Source organism: Ptychodera flava, chromosome 3 (assembly GCF_041260155.1).
Source record: "Ptychodera flava strain L36383 chromosome 3, AS_Pfla_20210202, whole genome shotgun sequence".
NCBI lineage: Eukaryota > Metazoa > Hemichordata > Enteropneusta > Ptychoderidae > Ptychodera > Ptychodera flava.
In genome coordinates, this window is record NC_091930.1 from 3,187,708 (window position 1) to 3,201,909 (window position 14,202).

The window sequence follows — 14,202 nt, forward strand, 5'->3', positions numbered from 1 at the left end:
AAGCACTGAAAGATTTGCAGTAGATACTATTTCATAAGTATATATCGTGTGAATTTGCACCGCATACATACAATTATATAGAGCATGTGCATCCAGGCAGAGACACACGAGATGTGAAGAGAAGCACAGAACAGAATCAACTCTGAGGTAACATTCGCGAGCAAACCGAACCACTCATTGATGTCAATCACTAGATAAGGCACACTCACCGATGACATCATCGTCTCCTTCTTCACAGATCACCATGCGCTCTTCATCGTCGCTGGTCAGGTCGTCGGATTCGATGCGTTCTTTCCTCTGCCGGGGGTTTTGAGGAGGGTGGTGAGTGCTCCCCTCCAGCACCTGTCTTCCTGCAGCCCTCTTGTCACCCTCTTGAAGTTTACTGGAGCACATCTGTCAGTAGAGGAAAAAACAAGGTATGAGTCATCCTCTTGCCAAACAACTCCCTTCACTGCAGTTAATTTGCAGACTATGTGTATTGAGCAGATCAGAGGGCTTTGTGGAAGGCCTCCAATCTCTATAAAATATTTCATACTGTGCAGAACGAAAGTGACCGGCAGCCAAAATTAACCCTTTGAGTGCCAAAGTCAAGTTTTGTCACCTTTATAAAATGTACCCAAGTCAAATTTTTTCAAATTTTTGCCAAAATTTTGATGAAAAACTGTAGTAAATGAAATGTGAAACCCATTTAGTCCAAAATTATCAAAAGAATTATTGAAAATTTCATAAAAACTGGTAAAATGTTGCACTAAAACTTTGGTGGGAAAAATTATTGCACTCAAAGGGTTAACCACAAATAAAAATATTTTTTTTACTCTTTCTAAACCATTCATTGTGCATAGGTGAGTCAATATCAAAGTAAACAATATGTTATGAACTAACCTGACACCGTTCAGCAGGGGGAGGGGCAGTAAATGAAGGGGGGAGGGGGTGCACTACTGAGAGAACTTGACCTACCTGTGTTAGTTCAGCCAGTGCTTGGCTATCACCAGTAGCAGCGTGTTCATGCTGACGGTGTCTGCTGCTGTGTTCCTCGTGTTGCTGTCTGTGATGCAGCTCTTCCAGCTGGTGCTGCAGTTGTTGCTGCTGGATGAACAGCTTGTGCAGCTGCTGTTGCTGCTTCTGCTGTTGCTGCTGCTCGTGGGACGTGGTCGGCACCTGCGACATGCTCTGCGAGCGCTTCTTCCGGGCCGCGATCTTTGCCGGTTTCTGCAAAAGGCAAGAAAATCAAGGACCATTGTAAGATTTCCTGACATGTTTTCGCTACAAATGGAAAAACAGATTTTTTTGATGGAAAAATCAACACATTGCAGAATATTCACAAAGAAGAATAATTTCAATTTTGCCATTGTATCTGAAAATTTTCCGCGAAAAAAAGTAGGACTCTGCCAAACGTGAACATGACAAAACTGTAGTTCTTGTACGCAGCATATTTCTTTCTTTCATTTTCCTGCCTATCATATCCGCCCCAACACAGCTGCAAATTTGCGCACCTTTCTGTCCCTATGTCAAGAGGATATATCCTGTTTGTCAGAATTTGACAAGATTTTGTGTCTCATGTCAAATTACTGACAACCAGTAAATATCCTCCTGACATACGGACAGAAAGGTGCACAAGTTTGTAGTTGTGTTGGGGCGGATATGGTTGGTAGGAGAATCAAAGAAAGAACCATACTGAGTACAATCGTATTACAATATGCTTCACTCGTCTTTCTTTCTCATGGTTAAAGAAATTTCCACTTGGCAAATTATTGGATTTGAAAACGGAGATAACATCATGAACAGTGGCTCTTAAAATGTCTCCTCAATCAAATTTTGAAGAGATTGTTGTATTCTGACTGCAATTTGCTACTCTGCCTACACAAAAGACATGACAAAGACAAGGACGAATCCCTGTCCATTGAATTCGGTCATTTGATAACACTGCCATTGGCAAGCAAACATCACAGGTGTTCTCATTTCATGATCAGCATCTTTGTACAAATCTGGGAATTATAACACCTACAAAACAAACTCTTGTCAGAACTGTACTCAAAGGAATATAATGCGTGTTCCATTTTTCTATCAATGTAATGTAGAACGCGCCTCGGTGACAGAAATTCTGACTCTCAATTTTTCACGATTCTTTTCTGATCTACCACTTGTTGGGGCTCATTTCAAAGCTCTTCGAGAAAAAGAATTATCACAATCTCAATTTTTTTGAAAATCAAACATTTACTCCCCCCTCCTCCCCATTTGAGTTAACAGAAGGGTGGCAGCCATTCTGAATTTCAAATGTTAGGTAATTTGTTTATCTAGTACCTACAAAAATTTGCACGGCTAACCCCTGATTTTTATTCTTGATTTGGTAAGAGAATGATCGACAGTTTCATGAAAGATGAAGTCGTTCACATTCGAGGCACCAACTACCCTAAAGGGGAACCGTCGTCGGAACTGCGCTTGTGCAAGTTTCTCGTTTATAAACAACGTATTTCGTGCACAATATCTACATGCACCTCATCATCATAGCTGCAACATTTAAATTATAGGATGTTGATTATGACAGACGTGTTTTAACTTTCATCAATCACCATTGTACCTTGAATACAGTGTTTACATTGGTCGTATGGGCCCCATACTACCTTTGAGTGCAGTTCCGATGACTGTACCCCTTCAAAGTGTACTGAAACTAACAAACCGAGAAAGAAAGGAAAACTATGGCTACCTCATCAGTGAAAATATACTGGTCATCTTTGGTTGTTGCCGCTTTGCCAGCATCCGGTTTCTGTGGTCCCTCTCCGGCACCAATCAGAGCGCTCAGTCCCGTGATGTCATGAGTCGGGGCAGTGGTGCTGATAGGCGACACTAGAGGGCTCTCGTCGGTGGACTCTTTCCTTTCGAGCTTCCTTCCCACGGCGCTACCCATGGTTGAGCTGGTGGATTTTTTGCGGTCTTTGTTGCACCACTTCCAGTCAGGGTGGGCTTTGAAGTGAGCTTCTTTCACCTACAGAATATAGAGATCATTCATTAAAACAAAAAAACTTCAATCCAAAACAGTTGAACAGAATGTACTATTGAACACAATTTTTAATGCCCTACATACGTACATTTGTACCAAACTCTTGACACACATGGGTCTCACATGACCTTTGGGCAAAATACTGAGGGTTATGGCCCTTTTAATAAAAGGTTTACTGCTCTAGAACAATGAGAGATTCATTTACCATTTGCCAGGAAAGTCTCTCTCACTCACCTGAAATGCCAGATCATGGTATTTCTGTTTCTCCTTTGGACCCAGCGCGTACCACCACTCCCCCAGTATCTTGCTGACTGTTCTGTTGTCTTGGTTTGGATGTCTCTGGTGGACCAGGGCTCGGTGTCGCTTGCTGAAAATCATAAAGGCGTTCATCGGACGCCGGATGTGATCCTTGTCTTTGGTCTGCAATGGATTGAAGACAAGAACACAGAATAAATTCACATTCTAGAAATCATGATTGCTTGGCGGACAGTCTACGTAAAGACCAAAACTGCAGTGTGAAGTGTTTTTCATGGATATTTTGATAAGTTGACCATGACATGATGCAGGCTCTGCTTGAAGTTCTATATCAACATTGCATGATGGGCCGCTGTGCATATCTGAAAGTCCAAAAGACATATTTCAAATAGGTGTATAAAAAGTGAAAAATCTCATTGTTGACTAAAAAGACACCAAATAACACCCAATGGCAAGTGGCTGTTGACTTCCTGATGATGTCTCAGAAATACAATTCTTAAATTTCATGATTGACAGCTGTCTTCTGAAGTTCTTCCCCATAGTACAGTTGCATAAGACAAGCTATAGTCCCTATAGATTTCTGTAGCATTTCAATAGAATTTTACAGAACTTCTATGGAAATTCCCTCTATCACAGGGTTTTCCTAGCCTCATTTTTCCTGCTATCAAACAGAGTAAAAATACTTCCCTCTTTGCACTGAGACACAGAGTGAGCCACACAGTCTCATTGCACACACTGACTCTACTCAATCTATCCATGTATATACTCTTGAAGTGAACAAGTTGACGTGGGACAACAGTGTGTGTGACAAAGAGTTGCCCTCGACCATGTCAAAATTCTACTCAATGCAATCAGATGATTCTTGATCAGACAGTGATGTCTGGAAACACATCATCTGCTTTAAGGCCAATTCTAGTACAAGTGCGCCTACATGCTATCAATCTGTGCTCTAATGTCAGCAACGTATCACACGGCAAGATATCAAAATGACTAGGTTTGGGTTTTTTTAATAAATCATAGTTTTGAACTATATGGAAGTATTGATCACAACTTGTATTAAATTTCTCGCAAATATTTCAGCATGTTTTCAACACTGCCAAGCTAACGATATTCTATTAGATGTACTGTATTATTTATTTATTTATATATTTATTTGTATTTAATCATTTATTTATTTGTTTATTTATTTGTCATTTATCTATTTATATTTATATGATTGTTAATTTATGTAATTATTTATTTATTTACATAATTGTTTATTTTCACTCTTTTTCACAGACAGGATTGTCTGTTTGCCGCATTAGAAACAATAAACAAATCTGAACAGTTAAAATTTACGCATTGGAGGAATGAAACAACAATCCTACCTTTCTAGGACTCTTTGGTTCTTTGTCAGAGTCTTTGGGCAATGCGCTGAGTGACTGAGTTCGTCTTTTACCGCTGGATGGACTCACTGGTACCATGGTAAACCTGAAACAAGACAGCAATGCTTACATGTAAATATGTCCACCACACCATACTCCCTACACACCACTTTTGTCTGTTGCTATGTTGTACATGCACCATATGAATGAAAGCTCACCAAGGGCATGGAAAGTTTTGGCTACCTGCAAGATGGGCGGGTAGAAATAATTTCAAAACGTATTTTTGTTGAAACCAGAGGTGATTTACACTGGGTATATATTATGAGAGACATAATTATCAGCGCAGGGGAGAGGGCAATTTTACAAAGTTACCTGCTTGGAAATTTGGTCGTAATTTTACACAAATTTTCTACACTGGTACTTCATAGTTTGCTTATATAGGATGAAGTCGGGTGAGTTGTCTGACACTGTCATGGCAACTGAGACAATAAACTATGACAGCAAAGCAAAGGTACAGAGTATCTAATGATATTCAGGGTACTTGTACATATATATATATATATATATATATATATATATATATATAATATATATAATATATATATATATATATTATACATAGTCTATCGCCTTACAACTATTTTCCATCTTATAGATCAGACCAAGACATTGAAAATGAACGGGACTGGACTGAAAGCTCGGTCCTGAAGGGGCAACTTGTGTGTACCCTCAAAAATGTCTGAGGTGTACTCTATTATCAAGAAACTGACTCAGCCGTCACTTTAAGTTATGTTTCATTTTTTGTGACATTTCAATTTTTGGACAGATTCCTAGTTTTACTTACAATGGCAGATGTCTTCATTTTTTAATCTGGCAGAATGGAAGTGAATAGAAACACTAAACCCTGGTCATTTCGATCCAATAGCTAACCTATTACCTAACAATGTCTACGCCTAAAACCTTCACAATATAAAGAACTGATGATGATCATGATCCTGAGGGAATCTCTTGTCCACCCCTTTTGTATAATGGTATAATCCGACACAAAGTACATCTAGCCTTATTACACAGACAGTAAGGTCTCTGGGTGAATCTTCAAAACATGCATAATTGACTATTTTCCCTGGGTGCAGCTTTGGAAGAAAGCCCAAAATCTGAACAAACCTCTATATCTCCCCTTTGCAAGAAGTGGTACGACCCAGCATGAGCAGAGCAGGGCACTTCCATCTGAACATTGGCACAGGGGTTGAACATGTACAAACATGGAAAATTGACAATTCCTCTGTCAAGAGCTTTAGTAAGAGTCATAGATCTGAACAAAAATTCCCCCTAGTTCATAGTGGTATGACCCAAAATGACTAAAGCAGGATAGCACCAAAAGAAAAGTCAGAGGGGCCAAGACAATCATTCATTCATAAACCGTCTGACACATTTCCTGCCTCCAGGGGTAAAAGAAAAGTAACCCTTTACAGTGTAATCCCTTCCTACAATGTCTGAGCGGTTGCTCTAAACATTGCAATTTTCCATGGAAAGCGAATATGCGGAAAAACCTTTAACATTTCCCAAGGGAGTGACATCAATAAATCTTGCATCTTTTGGGGATTGAAATGAATGTATGAAAATCAACAGAACTGTATTATTTGATAATTTTTTCAGGGAGTTTTCTAGACTCTCTCAAAGCCTCTTGTTTACTACATAGCTCATCCCAGCAAGGATGGCTGACTGAGACAGCCAGGCTCTCACGTAGCACAGCTTGGGTTAAGGTAGACAACATGCCTCGGGGACAGATATTTGGGCTTTCAAATTTTATCATTTCTCTTCTGATCTACCACTTGTGGAGCCTCATTTTAAAGCTTTTGGTGTAAGAAAAGTTTTCACCGTGTCGGTTTTTCGAAAATCGAAAATTATATTTTTCCCCATTGAGTTAACACATGGATGGCGGCCATTTTGAATTTTAGATATCGGGAAATCATGGGTAATTTGTCTCTCTGGTACTAAATTTTCACGGTGATCCCTGGTTTTCTTCTTGATTCAGTAAGAGAATGGTCGAATGTTTCATTGAGGAAAGTTTGAGCAAAAGTTTAAGTCTTTCACTTTCGAGGCGCATACTACTCTAAGCTGTCTGTAAATGTCATCAGAGATTACACAAGTTCAATTATAAGGCCATGGTGTATTAAAGTTGAACACCTGATATTTCAAGATGATTTGAGGAGTAGAACAAGAAACTGTATTTCACAAGAAGAACAAAGACACAGGGAACACATCTGAAGTTGCAAGCTATTGGGTCTTAACCCTTTGAACCCGGCTCGGACAGAAATGTCCGATGATGTCATAGAGTACCAGGGGGTCAGGGTGCAAAGGGTTAATCAAAATAACACATACGGTTCCTTATCCAGGTCAATGTCACTTTCACTGGCTCTGTAGTGTCTGTCCATCAGCGATGATGGAGGCTGGATGGCAGCCTGGATGCTGGCAACAGACTCCTCTGTGGTGAAAAGGAAAAAAAGTAATAATGAATAAATGAGTGAAGATTTTCTGATAAATCAGTCATGATTTGTCATGAAGCGATATCTATAATTTACTACAAATTGTCACATTACACTGAAACGAAAGGTTAGAGTCTGGGTTGAAAGTAAAGCCTTTGAGTTGAACCTTGCCATTTTTGCTTTATTTAAACGATGTAAAATAGTCTCAAAAATTTATCAACTATGACAATGAAATTTTTTTCTCTTAATACTCCAAAGTCTATCGACAAACTCATGAGCATCTCCAGTATAAATAACCCTTTGAGTGTTAAAGTTGATCTTTGTCGCCTTTATACAATATAATGCCAACAATTTCTTTCAGATCTAGACAAGTTTTTTCTGATGTTTTCCAAATTTTTTGTCAATGAGTATAGCCTGTGAAAATTTATGTCCATTAAGTCCAAAATCATTGAAAAAATTACAGAAATATTCATAAAAGTTGGTAAAATGTTGCCCTGATATTTTTTTGGAAAAAAATACAGTGCTCAAAGGGTTAACTTGCATTTTACTCAGAGTGAAAATCACTGCCGCCTTGATAATTATATTAACTTTAATTTAGAGCCTTAATTTTTCTTGGCTACTTTCAATATCTTGGGACTTTTCTAAATATCTAGCACGTTATGGGTACAGCATTTTCCTCTATTATGACAACATTCAAAAGAAATATTTTTCAAGTTTCCTTCATATTTATGCAAGATGGTTATGCTACACCGATACATTGCTGTAAAATGACTGTTTAAAACAGCCGTTCATGTTCATGCAAAGATTCCATCATGAAACACAGTGTCTGGTCGGTAGGAACCAGTTGATTGCTCAGCTTTATGGTGTAACATTGGAAATCATGCTTTCTGAAACATACATTACCCTTACAATACGTACCTTGATTCTGATTGGTCAGAGCTTGCTGACTGACAGGTGGCTGCTGCACTGTAAATGGTATGTGATTGGCTGGTGGCTGGCCAGGTGTCAGGATGGGTACCAGGCTGTGCCAGGGAATACTGCCAACGCGTTGGTGGACGTCTGGTTCCAAACTGTGTATACAAAGTCATGGTCATTAGAAAGTGTTAACTTTAACACTTTCACTGCGTAATTAATTTTTATACGTGCATTCCTGTGCGTAGTTTTCTATGGGTATATGGCCTTATAAATATTGATTTACATGCATGTGCTATATCTTTGTAATTATTTGAGTATTCGGGACAATTTTTTCAGTGAGTATTGCAATATGACAGAGCATCATAAAAATGCACAAAAGGTCATGTGACACGCCTTGAAGATCACGTGATCATGGCGGCCATATTGGATTTTACCAAAAAAAATCAAAAAATGTTGCATTTTTTGTTATTTCAATATATAAATGTATTTTTCTCAGCGTAACACTTTAAAAATTACCACTTACGTTTTATCAACTCAAATTCAGTAGGAGGAACACATACGCTAAAACATATTCCACGTAAATGAGATTAATATGCATATTTATTACAAGTTCATCTTCGAACAACAGGTATCATCTGACATTCAAAAGAGAGCTATGTTCTATTTAAGCTTATATACTGGTAGCCAGTCCGATGTGTAATTGTCATTGATAGATTGATGTCGTACAACATCCACAGGATACCCCATCAACGTTTGTGATGTCAGTCATCGGTCCTTTGTCGCACTTTGTCGCATGCTCAGATTGCCTACCTTCCTGTCAGTGTCTTGCTTGCGATCTCTGTGTTTGCTCAACTGGTTTGGGAACATATTCAAGTTCTGTATTAGAGTTGTAATTTGAAATTTGACTTCCGCCATCTCGTCGAGTTCAGTTTCAAGATCAGTGACAATTCCACTATTAGTGTCTAGAAAAACATGCTCAAGGGCTTTGTCGGTGTTAAACTGTGCCCGCATCGCCATTTTTAAATACCCTCTGAGAGAAAAACAACAACCGATCACACGATCCTTACAAATCACGGCCGAGAAATGACCGAATATGGCGGCATTTGTTTACAAATTTGGCGCGCATGCTCATTTAGGTTTGACCTCTACCTCGTATACTACGCTAGGCTTGAGGAAATAGTCAACAAACATGATGTAGATCAAACAAAGCCAACGTATATCGAACGCATATAAACGCGTACGTTCTTGGCGCGTTTACGCGCCTCCCGCAGTCTGGCCGTTGGCGCAGAATGCGCCCTCCCGCGGTGAAAGTGTTAATACAAGTGTGATCTCAGCTGCTATATGTTTCAATCACTGTCATAAGCAGTTTTAAGAATTAAGTATAGACAGGTTGAAGTGGCACCTTCACTCACAGACCACTATCCCCTGTTTATCCAGGATTTGGTTCAGCCCTACTGTTTGCTATGGTGTTATTGGATGGGTGAACTCTGAAATGGGTGTAAACATATCAAACTCCAATGACCTAACCCCTCCGAGCGAGAATCAAAAATATTTGAAGGTTGAATGATTTTAATATCTGCACCAAGGTAGTACAGAAGGGACATTCAAATATACTATCTCAATAAAGCAACTGACAAACTATGTACTATGTCTACTTGTATGTTTACAGAAACAAAACTGCCAATTTTTTGGACATCCTTTTCAGGTTTACATCATGATAGGCTGTGTAAGGTATAACATCCTGCCGCCTGAAGCAAAACTTGATGACCACTGGAACAAGCACAGTGTGTTATTTTAATATCTTTCAGAAACAATATCTGGAACACACAACAAACTAACTCACATAGGAATTTACGCTTTGCATCTAAACAGGTTCACAATCACCATTTACCGGTATAACAATGGCTATTGGCTGAACCATGGGGGGAGAAAGTTGCCCGATATCTGGCTGAGAAATGCAACTCCAAAAGCCTGATTACATGTATATTAGATTCAAAGCATAGATTCCTGTGTGAGTAAAAGTTTGTAGTGCGTTCAAGGTATTAGAGGAACATTTTTCTATCACACAAAGGATGAATATGTTCAAGATTTTCTCGTCCATGGAGGATCCATACATCTTTGAATTGCCTCACTTGTGTTGCCACCCATCTTTGACAAAACACCATCTGTTGGATAAATTTTGAACATTCTCAGATAGCAGAGTTCTTGCAGCTGATGACATCCCATCCTTTTACCCCCATTTTAAAGAAAGTGCATCAGCCCCAAACCATGGAGTAACCCATGAGAAGAGACCATTATGAGGGGTGAGTAGCATTCATTACCTGAACCTGGTTTGCCATTCTCTTGTTTCTGTCCTGCAGTGTCAGGCTTCTCTGTGTTTATCACAGGGAGCAACGCAGATGGTGTTGGGTGGCTCGGCTGTGTTGACTGCTGGCCCTGGCCCCCCTGGCTTGGCATTTGCTGGTTGCTCTGCTGTGGCTGTCCTACGATCTGATTAGCTAGACTGATCTGTTCCTGCGGATGTTCACTCTCCTGGGGTGTTTGAGTCTGTGAGTCCATGGTGGACACCTTTTTCTCCTGTGTGCTGTTTAGTTCCTGGTGGCCATCCACCGACTGAGCATACTGTAAAGTGGAGCGTAAAATGTTTTTCTGTGTGTTTTCTTTTGGTTGTTGTGTCTCCACAACTTTGTGGTTTCTCACAGGTGTGTGGTTCCTTTCCATTGGGCTTGTATGCGGTTCCTGCTGAATCTTTTGTGAGGGCGCCACCAGTGGCGGAACAAAGCCTGACTGTAACCTCTGATCCTGCGCCTGTGAGACGCGGACGGTCCTCTCCGACACCGTGACTTGCTGCATGTTTGACGACGCTTGCCAAGCCTGTTGCTGTTGTCTGGCAGCTACGGTTGGCGATATGATATTTGGAGGCGAAATCACCTGCTGTCGTGAATATGTCGGCGATATGGTCAGTGCTGGCGTTGGACTTCTTGTCTGACTATGCATATCCACCCCTGAGTCATTGCCGTCACTGCTCTTATTCAAGTCGGGGCGGGGCATGTTTTTGACGCTTTCCATTTTATTTGTGAGCTTCGTTGGACTGATGGGAGAAGCAAAACTCAGGTTGGTTTGAAAAGTTGGCGTGGTTCCAGTTCCAGAGCTGTAGCGCTGACTATTGGGTGAAATCATTTCGGTCGAAGAACGACCGGATTTCGGAGTGCTGGTGCTCCACCTTCGCGTTGGCGTGCCGATGGGCACTCTCTGTTGTGAGTGTGGGTACATAGAAATTGGACTGAAGGTGTTGTGTCCTTTGAAGGTGAAATGTGGCGATGGCGACTGGGAGAGCGACCGCGGTGACATGGGCCCTCCAGGCGTTGGCACGGGCGAGAAGCATGGCGTGCCCGATCGTGAGTTGCCGAGGGACACCAGCATGTTGGCAGCCTCTGTTTCGTCCATGTCAAACTTGGACGCATCGATCAGTGGCCGTGAATCTGTTCAAAACAGAGAAAGAGAACAATTAGCAAAGTAATCATCTTGCAAGACAAAAACAGCTCACAGAAAAGACAGCATGTATGGAATATTACAACAGTAAATTTCAAGACAAAACCAACATGGTTAGAATTTTACCAATGACATTTTGGAGATAATAAGATTGTCACGCTTTAATTTGTGATCCATTTTCAGGTATGTTTGGTTTGTTTGTGAAATAGAGTTTCTTATCCCACTACTGAACTCGTGTCAGAATGTCCAGTTTCCACTTTTCCATGCAGCTTATACCGGTATGCAAATCGTAGTACGGTATATATACAGTGTTCGGTGTTATTGATTGCTGACAACTCAATATTCACCGAGAGTAGAATTCATTTGTCGTAGCTAAGTGTAGCCGAGCATTTAATTTGCTGCGCAGATAATTGGTGCAGTACATTGTATTTCAACACACATGTAAAGGAAAAGATGAATAAAATTTATATTTGTTTTCTGGAACAAAGTCAGTGACATAAACATCAAAGTTGATGCTGTTGTCTTTTCTCAGAATTTTTCTGTTGCTTTTATGAAATCATGACCTGAAATTTATACATGTCAATTTCTGATGCTTGGCGAAAACCAGCCACCCCCAAGACCAAGTACCTCTCAAATCATGGTAATGTACTCTCTTTGATTGATAGCTGTTCAGAAGGACAGAAAATGCCACATAATGAAGTTCATGGGCCAGCAACTCTAAGTTTACATGATTTTTCCAGTATTTTTATTTCTAACGTCACCATAACAGGGCTCGACGTAAGGTCAAATCATCCACTAGCCCGAAGGACTAGTAGCAGCTCATTTTTAGTAGTCCTAAATGAAATCTACTAGTCCTGTTCAAGCAAAGCCAAATGTTGCTCTCATGTTGTAAAGAGGTGTATATGACATATTCTCATATTTTTTGTCGCAAATGTTTTTAAACCCAATAAGTAACTTTCATGCAAGACTAGCACATTTGCTTACTGCAAAATGTTTAACTTTGAATCATATATAAACCACAAAAATAACCTGAATGAAATGTCCTGTGTAGGAGGAGAGGTCATGAAAATAGCCTATTGCCATCAAGAATAAAATCAGAGGTAGGGATGAATTTGTTGGAAAATCCTTCATAGCTCAGGTAGTGCGCCATTAATTTGCAAAGAACATGTTTGTTCATGATGGGGACAGATTTGTTTCTCCAGAACTGAAATTCATACAGCCATTCACAAATGTTCCAGTGGAATGCCTTCATATTTTTGATCATCACATTTTAAAATTGACCAGCTCGTGGGGAGGACCTCTCATTTGTAATAATGGTTTGTGAAAAATTTTGTTTTTAATAGTAAAAATGTTGCATTTTACCATTTCAACTGCTTGTGTCTTTTATAAGTTTTTGCCAGTTACTGGTAACAAAATGTGATTAGCACAAAAATAACCAATGACTCCCAGAAGTGATTGGATACAACAGTCTGATACACCCATTTCATACGTTGTTTTTTCACTACTGTTTTAAGGTTCACTTCACTGTTATTGCCCCAATAATTTACACTTTTCCACTAAAATGGCAAAACAATAAGTTGCTAGCACCAAGTTATTATCTGTGAGGACTTCCCTCACCTGTACAAGCAGTAGCAACTTGCCATAGCACTGCTTTGGCAAGCTAGATGGCTCTTTTTAAGACCAGCTTCAATCAAGCTAGGGGGCTTGACTATATATGGAGGTCAGCATGTGGAGGCATTCTAAAGCAGGGTCAAGCTGGCTACGAACTATCGGAGGTGTTGTTTGGGAATGCCCCTGAAGAAATCTTGAGAAAATCTTCTTTGAAAGGCAAGGATACAGTGTTTGAACGAAATTGTGGGGTTGCTCATGTTTTTAGGCGAAGTGATGAGCTTCAAGCAAACCAAAATACACGACGTGCAGACAATTCCGTTTGATGCTCAGCGTTGCATTGAGCCATGTTTCCCGGGGCCATGTTACTGGCATGTACAGTACAATTTGATTCTCCGTAGCAGGTAAATGTTCCATTTTAAGTTGGTGATCAATAAAGTTTGCTTCACTGTTTCACTGTCCAATTTGTTTGGGTAAAAGTTAGTTTATTTTTATATAAAATGATCGAGGCTTGGTTCATTCTTATCTATGAGTGGCCCGGCGTCCCATTAGTTTTGTAGCGATAAACTTTCCTAGCTATACGGAACTTGAAAATTGCACTAGTCCGCAGGACTACCTCCGAAGACATTTTTACTAGTCCTCTTGAAAATTTACTAGCCTCGGGCTAGTGGGCTAGCGCTTATGTCGAGCCCTGCCATAATAGTTTGATCTACTCCCCAAACCATACACAGTATTGAGCTTGTCAACTCAGCCTGTACATAAACAGACTGAATTTATATTGTCGACAAGTGAGTTCTGGTCTGGACGACAATTCAAAAGTGAACAGGAACAACTTGCATTTTAAATATACATGGACACTGTGTTGACAAGTTAAAATATTCAAGCTATCACCATACTTTTAGAGTTATTGGCCCAGTAATGTTTTGATAGAAGTATACCAATTTGAAAACAAAGTTACCCCTAGAATCACCTGAGGCATGTTCTGCATTGCCACTTGAGGAACACGGTTACAGACACACAATCTCTGACATTGGATTTTATCCAACTTATTACTCATAGTGAAGCCCTACACTTATGTACATGC

General features: G+C 40.0%; 1 protein-coding gene across 1 annotated transcript in view; it reads right to left on the reverse strand.

Moving 5' to 3' along the window:
* The window catches only part of LOC139130282 (protein capicua homolog), a 55,725-nt gene that overhangs the window by 18,820 nt on the left and 22,703 nt on the right, over positions 1-14,202 (reverse strand). Inside the window, 8 exon segments of the mRNA XM_070696035.1 lie at positions 210-393; positions 958-1,209; positions 2,705-2,983; positions 3,233-3,418; positions 4,621-4,723; positions 7,000-7,102; positions 8,022-8,162; positions 10,340-11,500. Coding sequence (XP_070552136.1) covers positions 210-393; positions 958-1,209; positions 2,705-2,983; positions 3,233-3,418; positions 4,621-4,723; positions 7,000-7,102; positions 8,022-8,162; positions 10,340-11,500 — 2,409 coding nt within the window.